Source organism: Mustela nivalis (genome assembly GCF_964662115.1).
Source record: "Mustela nivalis genome assembly, chromosome: 10".
Taxonomy (NCBI): domain Eukaryota; kingdom Metazoa; phylum Chordata; class Mammalia; order Carnivora; family Mustelidae; genus Mustela; species Mustela nivalis.
In genome coordinates this window covers 100,594,616-100,615,529 of record NC_139029.1, presented here as the reverse complement: position 1 = coordinate 100,615,529, position 20,914 = coordinate 100,594,616, and the positions used below count along the sequence as shown (strand labels likewise).

Below are 20,914 nucleotides of genomic sequence, written 5' to 3'. Positions count from 1 at the left end.
TCTGTTTCCCCTATTAAAAATAGCAGATTCTGCCTGTGCTACAGAATAACTCTTTAATTTCCTAAGGTTTTGTGAGTTCCTGGAAGGCAGGGAATTTTTTACTAATATTTATGCCTCCCATAATGTTAAAGGAGTAGGTGCTTCAGAAGTATTAAACACTTAGCCTGAACTTCAGTGAGTTCCCATTGTTTATCTTAGTTCCAAACTCAGCCCACAGCCAAAGTTCTCCATCAGTTTTATCTTCTGCTATTTTCCAGGGCAGCTTTAGACAACCTTGTCTCCTTGTGGTCCTGGGAAAACATAGAGCTTATTGCTTTCGTGGCGTGGAGTAGAAAATTTCACAGGTTTCGGGAACAAGCACAAGGCCAGAAGGTGCATCAGAAGGTCATTTCTATAATTATTAGACTTATGTTTTTGGGAGAACAAGCCTCATGGTCAGTCTAAGACCCAGTCTCATCTACAAAATGGGGGGTATATAAAATGTAAACCTTCCTACAAAGTACTTGTAACCCAATAGGTGATATATAAATTTTAGTTCTCTTCCCATTTTTCTCTGTTGCTCCCCACCCTTATGGAGATGTTATTTTCCTCTCTGCAACCCATAACTACTCACCTCCCCACTTTTAATGGTGTGTTCATGTCCCCCCTCTGTCACAAAATCTTCACTTATTATTCAGGTCACATGGCTTTCTCACTTATTCATTAATTCGTCAAACATTCACTTGGCAATTTCTTTATTTAGACCTTGATTAATATTGTCTTAGATTGTTGTCCAGTTGTCACATGTATCTGTGATACATTTGTATTCATATTTGATACCTTCGTATTTGTGATAGACATTAGTCCTACTCATCAGTATTTCTGGTTCTCCTTGGGGGCACAGTAAGATCACCTTCCTGCCTCTTGAAGTCAGTCATGCCATGTGACCTGCTGTAGCCCAACAGGTCAAGCAGAATTGACAAGTATCACATTCAGGCAGAAGATAAAGAGTCACTACAGGATTCTCCCTCTTCTCCTCCTGCCATCACCAGGAAGAGTGCCCCCCTCCGCCCGCAAAGTTGTTGAGCCTCTGTTAACCTGGATCCCTGAAGATGACAAAAAGCAGAGACCAGGACTTATGAAAGACACGTAGCGTATATGAGCATTTAAGCATTGATCATTTTAAGTTTCAAAAATTAGCCTAACAAGGTGTCTTATTTCCTAAGACTAAGCACTAGGATTGAGACTTCACTTATTTCCGTGTGTCTCATGGTACCACAGGGGTATGGTGCACATACTACCCTCTTGATGTTGGTTAAAGGAACATGTTTTAATTCAGTCATCTCACCTTAAGGTTAAAGGGAGAACTAAGGTCATCTGATAGCAACAATTACTTGTTTGTTTGAATCTCTTCTACAACTCTTCTGCCTGATGTTCGGTCCCTTGGAATAATTCTGGTGACAGGGGACTCCCTTTATTAAAAAAAAAAAATGCTAGAAAGTTCTGTCTTCTATTGATCCAAAACTGATTTCAGTATCACATTCTTGGTCTGAACCACCTCTCAAGCTGTGAGGGAAGTGTAGGCCCATGAGGTCAGCCGCTCACTCTGCTGGTGCAGAGGAGAGAGGTGGCTCCCTCTTCCCTGATAGAACGCCCATCGGTGAATTCCATGACTTGGGTTGAATATTCCTCCCTGTTCAGGAAAAGCCTCAGAAGGCCCCAGGTCACTTGTGGAACAGCTTTCAAAGGTACAGGCATCAGGTGAAGGAAGGTCTTTCCTTTGGCCACTCCCAAACTGCACCACACACTGGTGGGGGTTGGAGAAGTGGGAGCTCTCTGGGATGATGAATGGCAAGGACACATAATTGCTATGTAGAACTCCACCATTTGTCCCATAGATAGGTTAAGCACCCCCAACTGATGGCCGCAGAACCATGCAGAGCTGCTCACTTCATCAGCCCTGGCCTCGGCTGCACTGCATCTGGCCACAGACCCTGTGCTTTCTCCAGGGAACATTCCATGATTGAAAAGATGCGAGAAGGTCCACTTGCAAGGATGCTGCTGACATGGGCCTGAATAGAAGCCCGGGGAATAGTGATTTATTTCTCTGAGCTGTGTCTCCAGGTTCTGCAGCCTGGGGCAGACTCGGCAGAGGAGCCATGAGATCTAACCCTCAGAGCACTCACCGCCTCAGAGCTGTTCCTGCCTCAGAGGAACAGTTTAGAAAGTTGAAAGCTCAGCAGAGGAAATAATATCACAAATTAAATGGTTTTGAACCATAACAAAAATGAGTTTTCCTTGGAAACTCTTTTGTTTCTTTAAATCAAAAACAAAACCTCTCAGACTATGGAAAAACATGACCCAGAGACTTAGGCAACGTGGAAAGCCTGGGTCCTCCTTTCTGCCCTTCCCTCCACCCCTCCCTCCACTTGTTCAGTCCAGGAGGCATGGGGCGGGCTGACGTTGAAAGCTGGTGGCACGTAACTTCTTTGACAGTTGCACAGTCCCCAGAGAAGTGTGTGACTTTCTAAGGCCAAGAGATCGAGTTTTTTTCAGGGCACTGGCAAGAAGAGAATAGAAAATGTGAGGAATGTACTCAGTTCTTCCCCCGGAACAATGACCTAACCTACCTCCCAGGCACTGGAGATGGAAGGAAGAATAAGACTCAGTCCCTGTCTTCAAGGTGGGAGAAATACCCACTCAATAAATAATTATGTTCTGATACATAGATATAATTCATTATATATTAATATACTGTGTATTTGTTACTTAATATTAAATATATTTGTTTTAGATTTATAGCTGTAAAGCAGCTTTTTTAGGAATAATTCACATTGGTTGAGTGCCACTATGTGTCAAGAGTTCAATATTCCTCAATAAATCCAATGAAGGGGCACGTGGGTGGCTCAGATCGTTGGGCAGCTGCCTTTGGCTCTGGTCTTGATCCTGGGGTGTTGGGATCAAGTCCCGTGTCAGGCTCCCAGCTCCATGGGGAGTCTGCTTTGCCCTCTGGCCTTCCCCCTCTCATGCTCTCTCTTTCTCTCTCTCTCTCTGTCTCAAATAAGTAAATAAAATCTTTTAAACAATCCAGTGAAGATAGAGATACCGCTTTTGTTCTCCCTTTATAGATGGAAAAACTGAGGCATAAAACATCTAAGTAATATTCTCAAGGTCACACAGCAGGGAAGAGGTGACACCATGACTAGTACCAGATCTGTCTCTTTCTAGCACCACTGGATTTAACTGTGGATTTATATACACACAGTCTATTTAGCCCTCCAAACAGACCTAGGATGTGGGAAATCATATTATTGTTTTACTAAATGAGGAAACGGAGGCACAGCTTAAATAATAGCCTACTCGTCATCTCACATCTAGTGAGTGGCAGAGCCAGGGCTTGGTCCCCGGTTTATGTCCAGCAGTAAGCTCTGGAGGATGGTCCGAAGCAGCTGGTTAGGAAAGCCCTGCAGAGGAAATAATATCAGAGAAGCGGCTGTTCAAATCAATGAGCACTCAGCCTGGTGCCTGGCACCTCTCTGTAGGTGTTTGTTGAATACAATTTCATTTGTACTATAACTCCCTCGTAAATGAAGAAACTGAGAATCAGAGAGGTAAGTGACATGTGTGAATTTACATAGCTAGTAAACGCAATGAACTAAAGCTGGGGAGTAAGAGGGTTTTGCAAGAAGACAAGAACCCGGTTATTAGAATAGGGTGAGGTGGTGTATCTGTATTCATCAAGATAGGCTCTGCACATTTCGATAGCATCTCCAAATCTCAGTGGTTGAAAAGTCCATAAACCAAGGGCCCCCTCCTTTCTTCCTTCTTACTTTTCTTTTCTCTTCTTTTTTCATTTCTTTTCTCCTTCCTCCCTCCCTTCCTCCTTTCTTTCTTTCTTTCTTTCTTCCTCCCTCCCTTCCTCCTTTCTTTCTTTCTTTCTTTCTTTCTTTCTTTCTTTCTTTCTTTCTTTCTTTCTTTCTTTCTTTCTTTCTTTCTTTCTTTCTTTCTTTCTTTCTCCAGAGCCAGAGATTGAGCCTGAGATTGAGTTGGGCGGGAAGCAGTGAGGTGCTGAGGGAGAGAGAGAATCTTAAGCAGGCTACACACCCATCACAGAGCCCAATGCAGGGCTCCACCTCATGACCCCAAGATCATGACCTGAGCTGAAATCAAGAGTCAGATGCTTAGCCAACTGAGCCACCCAAGTGCCCTCCCCCAAAAGGTCTATTTCTTACTCATGCTTCAATTCTGTAAGTTGATGGGAGACTCAGCTCAGCTTGGTCACTCAAGAACCAGGCTGACAAGGGCCCTACCCTCTTATGATTTCACCATGTCTACAGAAAGCTCTGGAGTTTGCTGCAGCAGGGAAGAAGAATATGGAAAGCTGCACACTGGTGTTTGGATTCTTCTGCCAGAACATGACTCACATCACTTGCGCTCATTTCTCATTCACCAAAGCAAGTGGCCACTCCTACCTTTATAGGGGCTGGGTAGTATAATCCTCCCTTGCACCTGGAGGGAGCAGGGAACTGGACATACTGGTGAGCATTCACAGTGTCTTCTTCAGTGGCAAGTGGTTGGTTATGTGGGTAGGTTTGGAGTTGGATAGTTATATCTTTGAATTCCATCTGAGACAAATACTCACCATGTGATCTTGACTCAGTCTCTCTCAATTGTGGTTTTCTCTTCTGTAAAATGGCAACAGCAGTAGTAACATGTGAAGCCCTTGGTTCAGGGTCTGGCACAGTGTAAGCCCTCTATAAGTGTTATCTACATCTATGAGGTCACAAGCACTTACAAAGCATGACAGTAACATTTGTGGCTTAAATAGTGTGTGACCTGGGAGAGGGAGGGGGCGGGTATGAGGCAATGAGACTGGAGGCAGACACATCAGGGAGGAAGCAATTGAAATATTCCAGGCAAGAGATAATGAGGCTTACCACAGGGCAGTAATTGCTGGGAGAGAGGGAACAGGTTTGAAAAAACTAGAAGCTAAAACTGGCAGGATTCTTGTTGATTCTGAGCTGAATCTTAAGGTTGCTTAAATTCTCTTCACTACCTTAGCAGTCCTTGGGGAGTGAGGCACCATGACAAAGCAGCGGTATCCTTGGAAGCAGTGGTAGTGGCGGGAGCCCAATACCCCTCTAAACCCTGGAGAGGGTGGTGGTGGGGTGGTAGCCTCAGGACATGTCAGACTTCTCCTAAGGCCAGAGGGAAAGAATACAAGGGATACGAAGTTTCTGAGTATGCAAAGGGATGAGAGGAGGAACTGGGGATAAACAGCATAGCGCCATGAATACTTATCCGTGGACTGATTTGAAGCCACCACCCAGACCCCTTGGGCTCTAGATCCGCTGAGGAGAGGCCAAAACCTGCAGACCTGAGGTCTGAGAGCGGCCAGTGCCTTGACCACAAGAAGGTTCCTCTATGTGGTCCTGGGATCTTGGATGTGGCATGGGGTCACCATCTGATTAATGTTCATTGAATTGGAAGGCAGACTGGCTTTAGAGAAGAAAGAAAGGCTGGAAAGCCCTCTTCCCAGCCAGACCTGAGTGCTACTGTTGGACTGAGGACATTAGGCAGTAAGCGTCTCCACCATCTGAAGCTAGAAAATGTGCAAGTCTGTTCTTGTAGATTCTTCTTCAGATTCTGTGAGCTCTGACTTTGATAACTGTTTGTCTTTGAGCAGGACAGGGAATGGCCCTGAGCAGAGGGTTCCCTGGACAGCCTCCCAAGCATGGAACTAATAGAGCTTCTGAGGACAGCACCTTGGGCTTGAGCATTTGGAAGTCTGTCCAAGTTGCTGTGTCTCCAGAATGCTGCTTCTACCAGGAGCAGCTATGAGCTTGGGAAAGTACCTGTATCAGCCCATTTTAGCACCAGTCCAAGGAAAGCAATCACAAAGGAGAAGCTAGTGGCTAGGTCTGCGTCTGCAGCCACCTGCCATATATCTTCTTGATGCTTCCTGAGAAAGCACAGAAGCACTTTCTTTGCTTGATCTTCTTTGGGTTACTTATCAGGCCGTTCTACTCCCTATGGATAGTAACCTAAAGTACCATGTCCTAGAATGTAACTGACAAATATTCCCCCTGCCCTCACTATTTAACACCTAGTAACACCCCATAGAGCTAGTAATCTGCAGAACACACTCTAGGAAGAACTGAGCCAGCTCTAGCTGTCTTTTCAGAGATTCTGTGATTGCTATTAATGTTAAGATTTTCTGTCAAATCAAGATAATACCACATGTGAACTGCGAAATGTGTATGGTCCAACCAGTCACTGGTGTGAGATGGATTAAAATCCTCTGTGACTTTTCATGATTACAAATTACGTCTCTACATGGCTGCCAGGTTGGTCTTCTAAAGTGCCAACTGGGGCCTCACAGGTTAAGCCATTGTCTATGGGATAAAATCTAGATTCTGGAGAACAGTGTTCAAGGCTCATCACGAGTGATTCCTAACTGCTTTCCCAGCATCATCTCTTTCTTGACTCTTAAGGACATGCTGGACTCTGTCCAAGCTACCTTCCTCCAGTTACCCAGAATCCCATGCTTCCCTTTGCCTCCCTGCCTTTGTAAATGCTGTTTTCTATGCCCGGGACTTCCTTTTGCCCTTGTAGTGTGCTCCAACTGGTCCTCTGAGCCTCAGTTCAAATTCCCCCTCTTGTCAAACTCCTTTCTGGCCTCCTTAAGCAGAGTTAAAAGACTTCTCTTACCTCATGTTACATTTTATCACATTCATATCTTTTCCATTACTCACTACTTGGATTGTGTCTGGTTTTCCCACTAGACTATGAGCCCTCCGAGGGCAAATACTCTGTCTTATTCATATTCTACCTCCTCCCCACAGTGTCTCACACATAATAGAAACTCAATACGTGCTTGTTGAAAGAAGAGAAGATTAAATGAAAGAACAACAAAAGTAGAGGATGTTGCTTCCTGGTTATAGATTTGTAACTGGTGGTCAATAGTCCAGGGATGAAGGCAAATGAGCTTCACATTGCTTGGTCACCAGCTGATTTCTTATCAACAAGGAAAAACAGTGAGCAAATGGAAAGCACTGCTGAATGATGTGATCTTTTTTTTTTTATATTTTTATTTTTTTTTGTTTTGAGCTTTTAAGGACCATGATAAACTATGTCAAAATCCTTCAGGGGCAAGATATCATAGTCAAATTATTTGAATGATGTGATCTTTAAGGAGTAGTGAAACCCTTCAGGGAAAGCTATCAGGCAAGTACCTAGTGTTCCCTCAGGAAGGACTTTGTTTTTCACCATTATCAAAGCTTCTAGCATCCATAGCTTCTCCCTCTTTGACTGCTTCCCTATGCTTTTAAGTAGGTTCGTACATCCCATGCTAAACAAGAGAAGCAAATGAGTAACCCCTAATTATGCCTGAAGTTCTACCCCTAAGATCTGATGGAAATTCTCAGGGTCTTGATACACAGACAGCATTTTTACTTCCTCAAGGCATTTGGCAATGTAGTTCATGAAATCCTTGCAGACAGGATGGGGAAAGTGGATTAAAGCTTTACGACAATCGATTTAAGGAACACTGGTCATAGATCGAAGTTAATCTGGAAGCAGGTCTTGGTGACAAGCCAAGTGGTTCTCTCCCATGGCCTCATCTTCCTTTAGGCTCTCTTTTCTGCATTCCGTTCCAGCCATGCTGGTTTCTTTTCAGCTTCCAGTACTTTCCGGACTCTCTTCATCACCAGACCTTTTGCAGAAGGCCTTTGCCTCTGCCTGGCAACTTCCTTACTTTCATCCTCACTTGGTTGGTCACATGCTTCCTTCACCTCACACATAACTTCCTCCTCCCCAACTAGACCAAACCCCTTTATTGTGATACTCAGAGGCCGCTCATATTTCTATTTGTATCACTCCTCATGGGTGCGATATTATTTATTTGTAGGTTATCTTTCTTCTTCACTAGACCCTGAGAAGATGTTTCTTTTCTCATATCTGATTTTTCTTACTGGTGCATTCTCAGTTTCTGTACAGCTCTTGGCTTGTATGAACAATGAGTGAATAGGAAAGCTACAGTCCAAGTTAAGCAAATTCAAGATCTGAAAGTATGTGAGGGGATTCCTGGGGTCCAAAGCTGACAGGAGCAAGCAAACAAATATGTTCAGACAAAGTGAGTTTGCAGTGAATTCCTTGGACCAAGGTCACGTATGTTGGAATTTCTTTCAAAAGGTCCATGTAGGCATGATTCTTCCTCAAGTCACAGTTCTCTGGAGGTTGAGAGGATTGAGCAGTATGTTGGATCATCAGATCAGGATTCAGAAAGAACACAAGATCAATGAAGGTTCAAATAATTGAGCATCTCTCTTATCAGTCCTACACTCTTACCTCTAGGGGGAGCTCTAGGCTTCTCCTCTTCTCACCAGGTGACCAAAGAAGCAGGGGTGGGGCTCCTAGTGGGAGGAATAATGCAATTGTAAGTGGAGCTGGACTGAGCAAATGCTCTTTCATTCTTCCCCTCTTTCATGGTTTTCTTTTGTTCTTGGTTTATTTTCTTTTTCTTCCCTGCTGTGTTTGTCATCAGATGGGCTTGTTTGGATGAGTTCACACAAGTTCTACAACAATCAGAGGTGGTCCAGTCCAGGTTGGGGGGGGCATTATAGGGATTGGGGGAGGGGGGCATGGGTGGAGGGCAATACTATAATTAGGAGTAAAGATCAAGCTTTTGTCTGGTGCAGTCTTAGTGCCTTTATGCCTTAAGCTGTCATCATGATGGGAGGCAGCTGTTACAAGACATAGCTAACATGTCAGGAGCCAGGCACTGTGCTAGGCTCTGCAATATCATAACTGGTTAGACACAATTCCTGCCCACAGAGGCTTTCAATCTCACCGTTTAGTCAGTCACATTCCTATGTTTAATCTAAACAATCACTAGCAGAAATGCAAGATGGAGGAGTCCTGGTTTAATAATAGTAAGAAAACAAAACAAAGCAAAAAACTCAATGAATTATTATTTACCATAAACTCAAAATGAAAATCTAGAGTGATGTGGCAGCTGAAAAGGTTTTTGTAATTTTAGGCTCCATTAATAGAAATATGCTATGTGGATCAAAGGAGTTAATAGTATCATTGTAATTAGTGCTGGCCAGTCCACATCTGCAGTATTGTGTTTCCTTCTGGACACCACATCTGAAGAGAAACATGGACAAATTAGAATGTGTCTAGTGAGGGCTGCCCAGGATGGTAAGGGGGCTGGAAACCCTATCATACACAGATAATTGAAGGACCTGGGAATGTTTAGGCTAGGAAATAAAAGACTTAGGTGGGAGACATAATAGCTATTCTCAAAGATTTGTCATACAGAAAGGGTATGGGCCAACTCCATGTGTTGCTACAGAGACCACTTCTCAGGGATAGCACTTGGTTAAACTGGTGGAGATGTTGGGGAAAGATTTTTAGTTTGACACAAGCAGAAACTTTCCAGCATCTGGGCTGTCCAATGGTGGACTGGGTGTTCTCTTTTCTTAGCACTTCCCCTTCTTGACTTCTTTTCTGTCTCTCTTTCCAAAAACTGGATTGCAGGTTCTCTTTTCCACCCTAATGATCTCAAATCCTTGGTTCTTCGTGGTTACAGTGGAATGAAGATTTAGATTTTACTTCTGTGTGAGAGAAATGGTAATATAGACCACTGACACTGCTGAGCACTATAGAGTGGTGATACTGATTGCTTAAACAAAAGTATGGAACAAATATAGTCATCATTCTATTTTATAGAGGAAGAAACAGAGCTTAACTAACTTGCTCAAAGTCACATACCTATGTTGTGGACTGAACAACGTGCCCCTAAAATTCACATGTTGAAGCTCTAACTCTCAATGTAACTGCATTTGGAAATGGGGCCTCCAGGGAAAAAAATTAAAATTAAATGAAGCCTTAAGTGTAGGGCTCTGATCCAATAGGGTTAGTGTCCTTATAAGACCTCTTCCTTTTCCTCCCCATTACGCCCCTCATCTCTCTCTCACAGTGACAAGGCAACATCTGTAAGCCAGGAAGAAAGTCTGTACCAAAAACCAAATCAGCCAGCACACTGATCTTGAACTTCCCAGCCTCCAAAACTGAGAAAAATTAATTTGTGTTGTTTAAGCCACCCAGTCAATGGTATTTTGTTAAGGCAGCCCAAGTTGAACCCATACAGTCAGTAAATGGGAGAGTTAGGATTTGAACCCAGAAATGCTACTTTAATAACCTATTCTAGCCACCCTGCTATCCTTGTCTTTCTGCTACAAAAATAGAAATTCATGAAAAAACAAAAAACAAACTAGGTAGATGAGGAGTTAAGACCTAAGTGGACTAATGGAATAGGATTTTTTTTTTTTTCCCCCAGTGAACAGGGGGAGAAATACATGGCAGAAATAAATATGTAATTTGTGTGAATGTGTTAAGGGCAGTGTTGCTTGGTGTGTTCTCCTGGGCTTGTCACTTCTTGCTGCCTGAACAGTGCATAGTGTCTTTGTTAAAAGAAAACAGTGCTCAGATCCACTCCGATGGCCACTCCAGATGGCCTGCATGTGTCACCAGGCTAAGCCCACTTTATTTAGGGGCATGGCCAGGATTCTGATTTAAATATTGCCTTCTTTCTCTGACACCCTCCCCTGGTGCCATAGGGATTTGGGCATTCTGTTTTAATTGTGTCTTTATTGCTTTACGTGGGACAAAGTCTTTTATAATGAGTAAGACAATTGAAAAACTCTTTCCTCTTAAAAACCTCTGTGACTCACCAAATACACTCAAACCACAACTCAATAAAGCCATGATTAAAGTCTATGTCGAATAAATCTCTCAATGAGCAGAGTTTTGTGTGCTGTTACCACAAGTCATCCAAACCCTTTGATGTATGTTGGACCCTCTTCCTCATAGACCTCTGTCCTATCATCACAAGCACAGCCATGAATCTTGTGCTTGCGTGATTTCTCAGTGGAGAAGAAGTCTTTCTTGTCTAATGGGAGGTACAGAGGGAATGCTTCCTGGAACATGTGGAGAAAAACCAGGAAAGTGACCCAAATGAAAGGTAAGACTAGAAGAAGAAAATCAGCAGCAAATGGATAGCTTTCCCAGCTGGAATCCTTGCCTGTGCTGAATCCAGAGGCTGCTGGAATAAGTGAGCCAGACTGATTTAGAGGGTGTTTTGCCCACATTTTTGTCTTTTGGCTCTTGTTCTGTATAGAATCATGTTGTGAGGGAAAAAAAAAAAAAAAAACACCCCCTCAAACAGTGTCTGAAACAAAATTCTTTGCAGAGATAAATTTATATTTACCACCTGAGGCTGTAAGTACCAATACCAAAAGGTTTACTGAGTTATAGGAAGATGACTTCTGGTATACACATACAACATTTGCTTTGATTTTATTGCTTCCAGCAACTATTAATTCAGAGAGAACTAACTGGCCCTCTGTTCTGATAAACTTGAGGTGGCTTGAATTCTTTGTAATTTTTTCTAGCAAAGTTTCTCTTAGGGCAATTGAAAGCTTCATTTTACTCAGAATAGTGATATTTTCACTGACTGGGTAAAAGAGAAATTGTAATTACAGCAGCAACTGTCATAGATCCCGAAAGGAGCCACCTAAAGGGAGAAGACTAGAACTGGTTGTCATTTTTAAATGATAGTCTTCAACTAGGATGGGCCATAAATAAACTGTATATTGCCCTGTAAGGGTGAAAACCAGAGGTGGAAACTCCACATATGGCCATCAAGAGATCTGGTTTGGGGTTTTCAAATGCTCCACGTGCCTCCTGACATGGTTGGGTTATGGAATTAATCTATTTAAAGCTGAAGGGAGACAAATTCTGAGACCGATGGGAGCTACTTGTTGTACACACTTAACTGCGACATTTTTCATTTTTACAACCATTGCCGATAGCTATATCGAGTGTTATGTAAACTGTCCCAGGTAAAACAGTAAAAACAGCCTCTCAGGGAAATTTTAGGACAGACCAGAATGTCTCACACTATTGAGGATGACTTTTCATCCTCAGGGTCAGGGAAGAACAGGAGCTCGCTCAGATTTACCTTGAGAGGGAGAGACTCTGTTGTGGCCTTTGATTGTCACTGACTCTTTTTCTACAAGTAGGACTGAGTCTGGTGTTGTGTGGCAGATGCCCCCTTTCTTCTGCCTCATCGCTAATGCCCTTTTGAGGCCTGACCATGTGACCCTGCTTTGGCCTCTGGCTTCCCTTTGGGATGAGTTCCTACCTCTTCAAGCCTTGGTTAGAGCCACCACTCTTTTCTTCCCAGGAGTATATGTATCAACCAAGTCTGCTCCTTGCTGACAGACTTCTCCCCATCTAGGAAGGGCAACTGTGCTGAGTCAGATCCCCAGGTGATTCAGGTCAACATTAAGCTTGAGAAGTACTTCCCCGGACAGGGGCAAGGTCAGAGCCATGGGCCAAGAGTTTGAAACTCAGTAGAGGGGGCGTCTGGGTGGCTCAGTGAGTTAAAGCCTCTGCCTTCGGCTCGGGTCATGATCTCAGGGTCCTGGGATGGAGCCCCGCATCGGGCTCTCTGCTCAGCAGGGAGCCTGCTTCCCTCTCTCTCTCTCTCTGCCTGCCTCTCTGCCTGCTTGTGATTTCTGTCTGTTAAATAAATAAATAAATAAAATCTTAAAAAAAAAGAAAGAAACTCAGTAGGGGCGAGGTGGGAGGGAGTGAGAGCAGCCAAGGACAAGCCGGCAGGGGTGCAAAGGTGAGGGGCAGGGTGGTTGCTGCCAACATCAAGGGGGGTGTTGGTTTGAGCCTGCCCCTGGGAACTGTGGTGTGGGGTATGGGGATATATCCAGACTCAAAGCTCTATTCAGCTTCCTCCTCCGATGGAGGGGTCTAGAGGTTAGGGACCTAGCTTACCTTCTGTCTCCTTGGGGCCTAGCATGGCACTTACACAGCAGAGAAGTGCAGCTGAGGTGTCTGCCCAACTAAATGGGTCCCCTTAGCCTCTCCTGTCAGTCATGCAGCTTGGTGGGGAATCAGGGTGGAGAGGAGCCGGCGAGTTTGTCTTTCCCTCTGGAGTCTCCTAGTAAGATAGACATTTTGGGATCTTTTTAGCAGAAACCACTCAGCTGGATCAGAGAGGATTCAGCATCAGAGTCCTTGAAAGCCCAGGCGGTGGCCAGAAGACCCAGGCTCCCACCCGGGGTGTCGACCCAGCCACATGCCACCTCTGTGCTATGGAAAATGGACCTGCTGGTTCTTGCTTTTACTGCCGAGAGAGCCGGTGCTAAGCTGCCAGATCTAGAGCCCTGTTGCACATGGCTGGGGCGGGGGGTCAGGGCCGGGGGGGGGGGCTCATTCGTGCCAACCTCTGCAGAACCTCAGGAATGAGCTCCGCTTGCAACAGCCTCCTCCTGGCAAGAGTTAGCACTAAGGTGCAGCTGAAGGAATGTGAGGGCCGGGGAGCCAGCTCAGGGGATTGCTATTGCAATCAGAAGACAGCCCAAGTCAGAGCTCCCAAGTCCTTTGAAGGGATGCCAGTGCGGACACATGGTTCCAATTATCGTATGCAATCTCGAGACAGTGTGCAAGTTGCACTTTCATTATGTCAAAGCGAAAGGAATAGTGAGGGTGAGATAAAGGGGGGAGAGGCCGCCGGGCCTGAGACAGCCCTGAACTGTGGCCGTGAATGTCAGCCCTGGTGGCTAGCGGGCCTCCAGCCCGAGTCCGTCCCGGAAGCCAGGGACTGGTGGTGCCCACTTGGAGGGCCAATCTTTTTCTGACTTATTTTGGGCATTAAGGAATGCCGGCAGATAAGGATGGAGGAAGTTGCATCTTCAAGAAGCTATTTGACCAGTTTGTTAGCATTTGGGCTGAGTACAAAGATTTTATGGCTGACATACGGGCACCTTGTGTTCATCCACAGGATTTCACACTGTTCTTCCTTGGGTTTTCCCAGGGTCTGTCTTTGCAGGAGATGCTAGTTCCTTTGCCAGGCTGTAGCTTGGAATGAGGAAGCTCTCCTCTCTCTCCTGTCCAGGGCAAGGCAACCTCTTAGGTGGGCGTTATATGGCTTGTTAATTTGGGAGAAGTCCCAGTGCAAATGGGGCTTTTTGCATTTCATTCAACTTCTTTTTCCAAACATAGTTTTTGAAATTGTCTCCTTCAGGAAGTCTTCCCTGATTTACTCTTTGCACTGACTACTTCTTTTCACTGTCGCTGTCGTTTGGGATGTTTTATCTGCACTGATTTGTATGTCTCTCTGTGTTCTATTTTTAAAGGTTTTTATTTATTTACGAGAGAGAGAGAGAGATCAAGAGCAGGGGGGAAGAGTAGAGGGTGAAGCTGACTCTCCACCTAGCAGGGAGCCCAATGTGGGACCCGATCCTGGGATTCTGGGCTCATGACCCGAACCAGAGGCAGATGCTCAACCGACTGTGTTTTTAAGTCAGTGTGTGGGTGCATGTGGGTGTAGGAGGTACATTTCCTGGCTGCTTCATAGCTCGCGGGGGCTCTGTGTGTGTGTGTGTGTGTGTGTGTGTGTTGTGTCTCTATGTGGACTTATATACATATATATGTGTGTGTGTGTGTGTGTGTATATATATATGTGTGTGTGTGTGTGTGTGTGCATATTTACATATGTTTTATATACAATAATCTACAATGTGCCAAGCACTGGACTGAGTGCCTTACTACTCAACAAGATAGGTTCTATTATTATCATCCACATTTTCCATATAAGAAAACTAAAGTGCAGAGAAATAAGGTAATTTGTCTGATACCACTCAGCCAAGCTGGCAGTGAGGCCAGGATTCGACCGTGGCAGTCTGAATACACTTGTCACCATGACACCATCCTCAGAAAGCTTCTCAGATGACTTTCCTACAGTACCCTTAGGAAGGACTTTGTCTTTAACACGTTAACCAGTTTATTGCTGACACAGAGTAGGCACATACAGGGCAGGGGGGTGGCTGGGAGGGTGGAGAAGAAGACGGGAGTTGAATTCCGACTTACCTGCCCTAAGGCACTGATTGAACGCCTGTCGCAGGCATCGGGCCGGATGCCAAGGGGAACACAGATGGAATGCGTCCTGGATTTTAAGGAGCAGCCCCGGGTTGGAGGGATTCTCTTCTGACTTCTGCTGCAGGAATTTAATCTTGGCCCTGGCCCTCCCGAACCACCTTCACAAACCCAGGTGAATGCTGGCAAGGTCACGGCTTTTTGTTGTTGTTGTTGCAGACCCAAGTGAACTGGAACAAAACAAATCCCACGTGCTTGACACGTGGAAATGGTCAGAGCCAATGGTTTATAAACTTGCCAAACGCTGGAGGAGTAAACACATCTGTCCGTGGAGGCGTTGTCTGGCAGTGATGCATGCAAACAGAGAGCCTGGACTTCCGGCGCTCGCCTTAAGGTGGCCTCGGTTTTAGAAGCCGGGGGCTTGCTCAGAGCTTAGCCACATGCACGAGCCTGCGCCTGGCAAGCTCTTAGTCCCATGCAAGCTAACAGTCCCTATCATTACTGCGTGTCACAGAATGAACCTCCGAGGCATCCACAAAGCTGTCTGTTCACGAGCCTCCTTGCCTTGCTGAAAGCGGTTCCACCCCGTCCTAACATCCTTTTAGGGTTTCGCGGCCAACTCGGCTTTTCAAAACTAACATTTATTACTTGCTTCGAAGCGCCAGCTTATGTATATTTATACGTTGTCTCCTAGAATCATCTCGAGGCCCTCTGAGAAGACTGCTGCTATTTTCTCCATTTCATGGATGAAGAAATGGAAACCCAGGGAAGTGAAGCAACTTGCCTGAGGTCACACAGCCTAAGGAGAAGTACCTGGCTTGTCTGACCCCAGAGCCCACACCCTTGCTTTTGACCTTCTGGGCCTGACTATGCCATATGCACATTCATATTCCATGACTCCCACTGATCAGAAGGTTTCCTTTACTGGATTGATATCTCAGCCCATAAACCAATGGTTCCCAATCACCAGCACAGTGGTTACTGCCCTACAATCAGCACAGGAATTGTTCCATTGAGGATAAGTTACTCTGCCTTACACTTGCATAGGATGTGGCTGTTTACTTTCAGATATGTGGTTTGCCTTCACGGTCACAAGTCTGGGAGATAGGAATGATTATTTTCATCTCACGGCTGCAGGATCTGAGGCCAAAGAGGGGCTGTGGCTTGCCGAGGCTCACAGATAGGAATGGGCCTAGAATGTAGCTCTGCTGACACCGAGCCCTTTGTCTGTGGCATCACACCCAGCTGTTTCCTCATCACCAGGGGCCTGGGGGTGCTCACTCTTCAATTCAGGCCCGTGGAAGAAAGCCTGAGGTCACTGCCGAGTTGGGCCCCTATGATCTTCATAGCCTACACTTGCACTCATTTCTGCACCCCCATTCCTAATGTCCCCTTTTGTCTAAGGAGCAGAGAACACGTGGTCCATGAGGGGCTGCACCTGTGTCCTCTGTCCACCAGGTCTGGGGCTCTTCTCCCAGAATGCAGATTAGACAGAAGAGAAAGTGGTGAGACTTCGAAGAAGTCTCATGGGGATGAAACAAGCTGTTTCGTTGGCTGCTGAAAACCCTTCTCTCTGTGGTAGGTGTTTTGCTAGTGGTGGAAGCAGATCTAGGGGCCGCGAGTGCCCTGGCTGGGGGACAGGAGGTCAGAGAGACAGACTGGGAATAGAAACCAGAGTCAGGCACCGTACTGCTCTCATCTCCCAGAACCAGGACTTTTGCTTTGCTAGGAGGGCTGGGCTGTGTCCGGCTGAGGACAAGCCTGGGGCTCACTCTAGTTTTCTTTGGCATGTTGGAGGGAGGCCTTCTGGCCGAGGAAGCTGCAGAGGAGAGGGTATCAGCTCGACTCTCCGGCCTCTGGGGGAACTGGGCAGGAAATCTCGCGTGGCGAGCAAAGGAAGGGCCAGTGGGATCCTCAGCAGCTGCCCCTCTGTGGGGCATAATGGGTGGTTACGAGCTATTGTTTCAACGGGTTCATGTGTCTGGCGCCCCGATGACCTGGGCCCGCCTCTCAGAGGCAGCTGGGGTGGGTCTGGAAGCCAGAGCTGCCCTGGGTGTGGGCGCAGAGTCCAAGCTGCACAACCACCGGGTTTGGGGTTGTTTTTGGACTGCCCCGACTCTCCTGGGCCAAACCGATATCCCGATGCGGGGTGTGAAAACACTGCCCCCCACGCGGCGACTCGGGAGCTGGGCCTCGAGCTTTGCTGCCTTTGGGGAAGGCCTTGGCACGGGTGGGGTGAAGGGGACCCCCTCTTACCTGAGCCTCGGCCTCCGTCCTTCCTCAGAGGCTTGGAAGCTGCCTTCCCTCCGGCAGGCCAGGAGCGTCCGGAATACACATTGTTGGCGTCCCAGCGGCGTACAGCGCCGGGACCAGCTCCCCAGACTCTTCATGCTGGTGGAGCCGCTCATAAATGGAGTTTTGGGGCTGGGAGCTGGCGAAATGCCTCCCTCACTGCCTGCCCTCGCCACGGTCAGGACCCCGCAAGCCTGCCAGCCCGAGGAGGAAGGCCCCCCAGGAATGGTCTGCAGGCAGAGCCAGGAGGGCCGAAGCCTCGGGCCCTGGAGCCCAGGGAAAACGCCACAGACACAGGCCAGTGGGAGGGCTCCCTCTCCCCAGCCTTTATCTGACCAATATCTCGGCACGCAATGTTCTGGTTGGTGTTTCTTGAGCATAAATCTTTATTCCAATTGCAGTAGCTTTGACAGGAAAAATAGGGTGCATTTTCATCATGCTTTCCCCCTAATCAAATGTCTCTCTTGCCAGAGCTCTCTACACTTCTAATTTGGCCCTATTTGGATTGGGTTGGGGGCGGGAGGGACAGACCGTGTTATAGAGGAATGGATAGGAGCTTTTTTTATTTTTTTTTTTTCAAATCAGAGGGACCATTTGGGTCTAAAAACTAGAGTAGGCCTTTCACCCTGGCCAGGAAGCGATGCTAGGAAAGCAGAAATTCCATTTCAGTGTAAGTGTTCCTCTGGGGGCAAAAATGCACCTTCGGGGAAAAAATGCACCTTCAGGGAAAATAAGGAAGTTAAGGGGAAGGTGGCAGCTGGAGGATGGGGGGAACTCTGTCACCCCTACCCCTGGCCAAGACCTCTTGAAGTAGTCAGTGTTGATGAGCATAACCCCCCCAAAACACAATTGCTCAGGGTGTTGGAGTTTTTGGAGGCCCAGGATACTGATGCTAGTCAACACGACACCCTTTTCATCTCTTTCTGCCCTGGGGCCCCCTCCTCACTAGCCTGTCCTCTCCCCTCTCCTGTTCACTGTGCCCTGTCAGGGAGCGGCAGGAAGTCTTTGTTCCCTTCTGGCTTGGCCCACCTTTCCTCTGCACCTCCCCGAGTTTTGTGTGGGTTCTCACTGTGTTGACCTCTTTCCCCTCTACCACCATCTACTCTCCCAGTTTCCTGACCCCTCCCCACCTTCAGTCACTGACAGAAGTCACCCAATTAGTTCTTTCTGGGAAGTTCTTGGCCCCGCGATCATGGCCCAACACTGGGGCCATTGGAAGCTGCTGTGGGGCCGACAGTGGGTGGCAAGAGTGCTGGAGGCCCTCATGTGTTCTCGGGTAATGATCTCTTTCTGCAGGAAGCCTCTGGAGGATATGTGGAGGGCCCGCCATTCGTCCTAAGGCAATCTTAACGTGAAATCAGATCTACCATGACAGCTCTCATGAGATTATTTCATTACCATTCTTCCAGACAGCATTTCAGCCAAAAGCAAATCTCTCCCCCGACCCCAAAGCAAGCCAGCCTCACAGGTCTTTGGTGCAAGACTCTTCCTACTGTAAGGCAAGTCCCTCCAGGACTCTGAAGCAGTGGACCTGCTTCTGCTGAGGCTCCCCAAACCTCCCCGAGGCTCATGCACTGGGGCAGTGGGCCAGGTAATCCAAGGATTAGGTAGCTTTGGCTCTGGAATGCTGAGCAGAGTTGCAATCCAGCAGACGTCCCTTTCTAATTATGTCCGGCTTAGGGGAATCTGTGAACCCAGTCAGCTTTGCCCTGAAGTTTGCAGAGCTGGCTGGGGTGGGGGGAGGATGACAGCCAGCGGTGCCAGGGGTAAATTCACCCCACAATGTCCCCAGACTTGCAGAGGGTCACACTTGGGGACAATGACTGGAGTGCCGGCACATGGGATGCTTCCAAAAATTTAATAAATAATGATTTTTTAAAACTGTATAAACTATAAATTACCATGCAGTCCTTATAATTTAAAATAATTTACAGGCTGAGGTAGGGAGGGGCCCAGGAGGGTGTGGAGGGGGAGCTCGGGGAGGGTGGGGGCCGTCCTGCAGGTCAGGCTCTTCTCCCAGTCTTCCTGCTGAGAACGCACACGCAGGCCGTGTCGATCCGGATAAACCGCCAGGCAGCCTGCTTGCCGTCCATGGTCAGCGCCTTGACGAAGGTGTGGGTCGTGGTACAATACGAGTTCCAGTGCTTGGAGTCGATGCCCCTGCACCCGCTGTCCACGGGCGTGGGGTCCCGGCACTTGGTCTCAAAAAAGTACTGTTTGAACACACTGTTATTAATGTTCACCTCCCCCAAGACCATCACCTCCTTGCCCTTGATGTCCGTGGCGGTGGTCTTGTCCCCCACCCACACGCTGACGCTGTCGCACACCGAGAACTCGCCCCGGTGGAAGACAGGGTGGGACGACGACCGCTTGCTCCTGCGAGTCCTGTTGGCCAAGGCGGCTCCGCCCGCCTCCAAGTCCAGATCCTGAGTATCTGCGGCCACAGGTGGGGGGTGCGTGCTGAACAGCACGCGGGGTGAGCGCAGTCGCCGCTTTTTAAAGAGTTTGGGGTCCACAGTGATGTTGCGGGTCTGCCCGGCCACCCTGGCTGCTATTGCCCCTGCCGGGGTGCTGCGGGCTCGGCGGAGGGCTGTGTCAAGGGAATGCTGAAGCTGAGTCCAGTGGGCTTGGGGGAGGGTGTGTCCTGCTGGGACATGGCTCTCGGGGTGGGCTTCTGCCTGGGTGCCGATCAAAAGAGCTGTGATCAGAGTGTAGAACAACATGGACATTACGCTGTGCACCTGGAAGGAGACAGAAACGGGGATTAGTCCACGGGGCACGGAGTTCTGTACAAAGGCAGTTTCTGGGTCTTGACCTCCCGAGAGGATCCCAAAGAGCGGTCTCACCTGGGAGTCCAAGGACAAGGTGACTCTGGAATTTACCGTTCAAACCGAGAGACTTTGAGGGTGAGAGGGGCTGCTGGCCACAATGACAGAGGACAGGTATAAATAGGGCTGGCTCAGGTGACCTGGAGATACGGTCATGCCATCAAGGGGCTGGGCTTTTTCAGGAAGGGACAGAGCCCCCAAATTCCAGCCTGTGGCACCGTGTGAACTTGGCAGCACCATGTACAGGGTCCTCTGAGTGCTGTGTCTGCCAGCTGCAGGTGTCCGTGTGTGTCTGACTTCTGTCCTTAGCACTGTGTTGAGCCCAATGCCTTGACTCTCCTGGGAAGGCAGTGGGAAGGGTTTCCCAGGACTTGTCTTGAAGCCCCAGCCCTGAATCTACCCTCTTCACACAGCAGCACTGGTCAGCTCTGAGATCTGGTGAGGGGGAACCCTTGTTGCAAATCCATGAAACATCATGTCTAGCAAAAAAGTACAGAGCTCTGGGACCAGCATTGCCTGCCTAGTCAGCCACCAGCCAGGACGTAGAAATACCGACGCTGATATAGCTCCTTGTCGTGTGACATTTTAAAACTTTTCAACTGCATTCATTTCTAATTTCTCATTAGTCTTGACTAAGGATTTATCATCTTTCTTTCATATACAAGGAAAGTGATCCACAGAAAATTAACCAACAGTCCTAAAGTCATCAGCACCACTAGAAACAGAATCCAAAGCTGACCCCTTCTGAAATCAGTCCACCCTTCCTTCCCCCTAATTTGTCTTTCATCCTTTTTCTTTTGAAAATATTTTATTTATTCATTTGAGGGGGGGAGAGAGAGAGAGAGAGAAAGAGT

The 20,914-nt window shown here is 47.3% G+C and overlaps 1 protein-coding gene and 1 long non-coding RNA gene across 3 annotated transcripts in view; both read right to left on the bottom strand.

Annotated features, from left to right (window-relative positions):
• Nucleotides 1–717: 717 nt before the first annotated feature.
• Nucleotides 718–15,119, bottom strand: LOC309842253. The gene is made up of 3 exons (XR_014299581.1): nt 14,935–15,119; nt 8,329–8,393; nt 718–1,085 (listed from the first exon to the last, which is right to left on the bottom strand). It is a non-coding gene; the product is annotated as an uncharacterized lncRNA (long non-coding RNA).
• A 3,957-nt stretch (nt 15,120–19,076) lies between these two features.
• The window catches only part of NGF (nerve growth factor), a 52,378-nt gene continuing 50,540 nt past the window's right edge, over nt 19,077–20,914 (bottom strand). For both annotated transcript variants that reach the window (XM_082684995.1, XM_082684994.1), the window contains one exon: nt 19,077–19,973. In XM_082684995.1, coding sequence (XP_082541121.1) covers nt 19,236–19,961 — 726 coding nt within the window. In that variant the 5' untranslated portion in view covers nt 19,962–19,973 and the 3' untranslated portion in view covers nt 19,077–19,235. The remainder of the gene's footprint in view (nt 19,974–20,914) is intronic.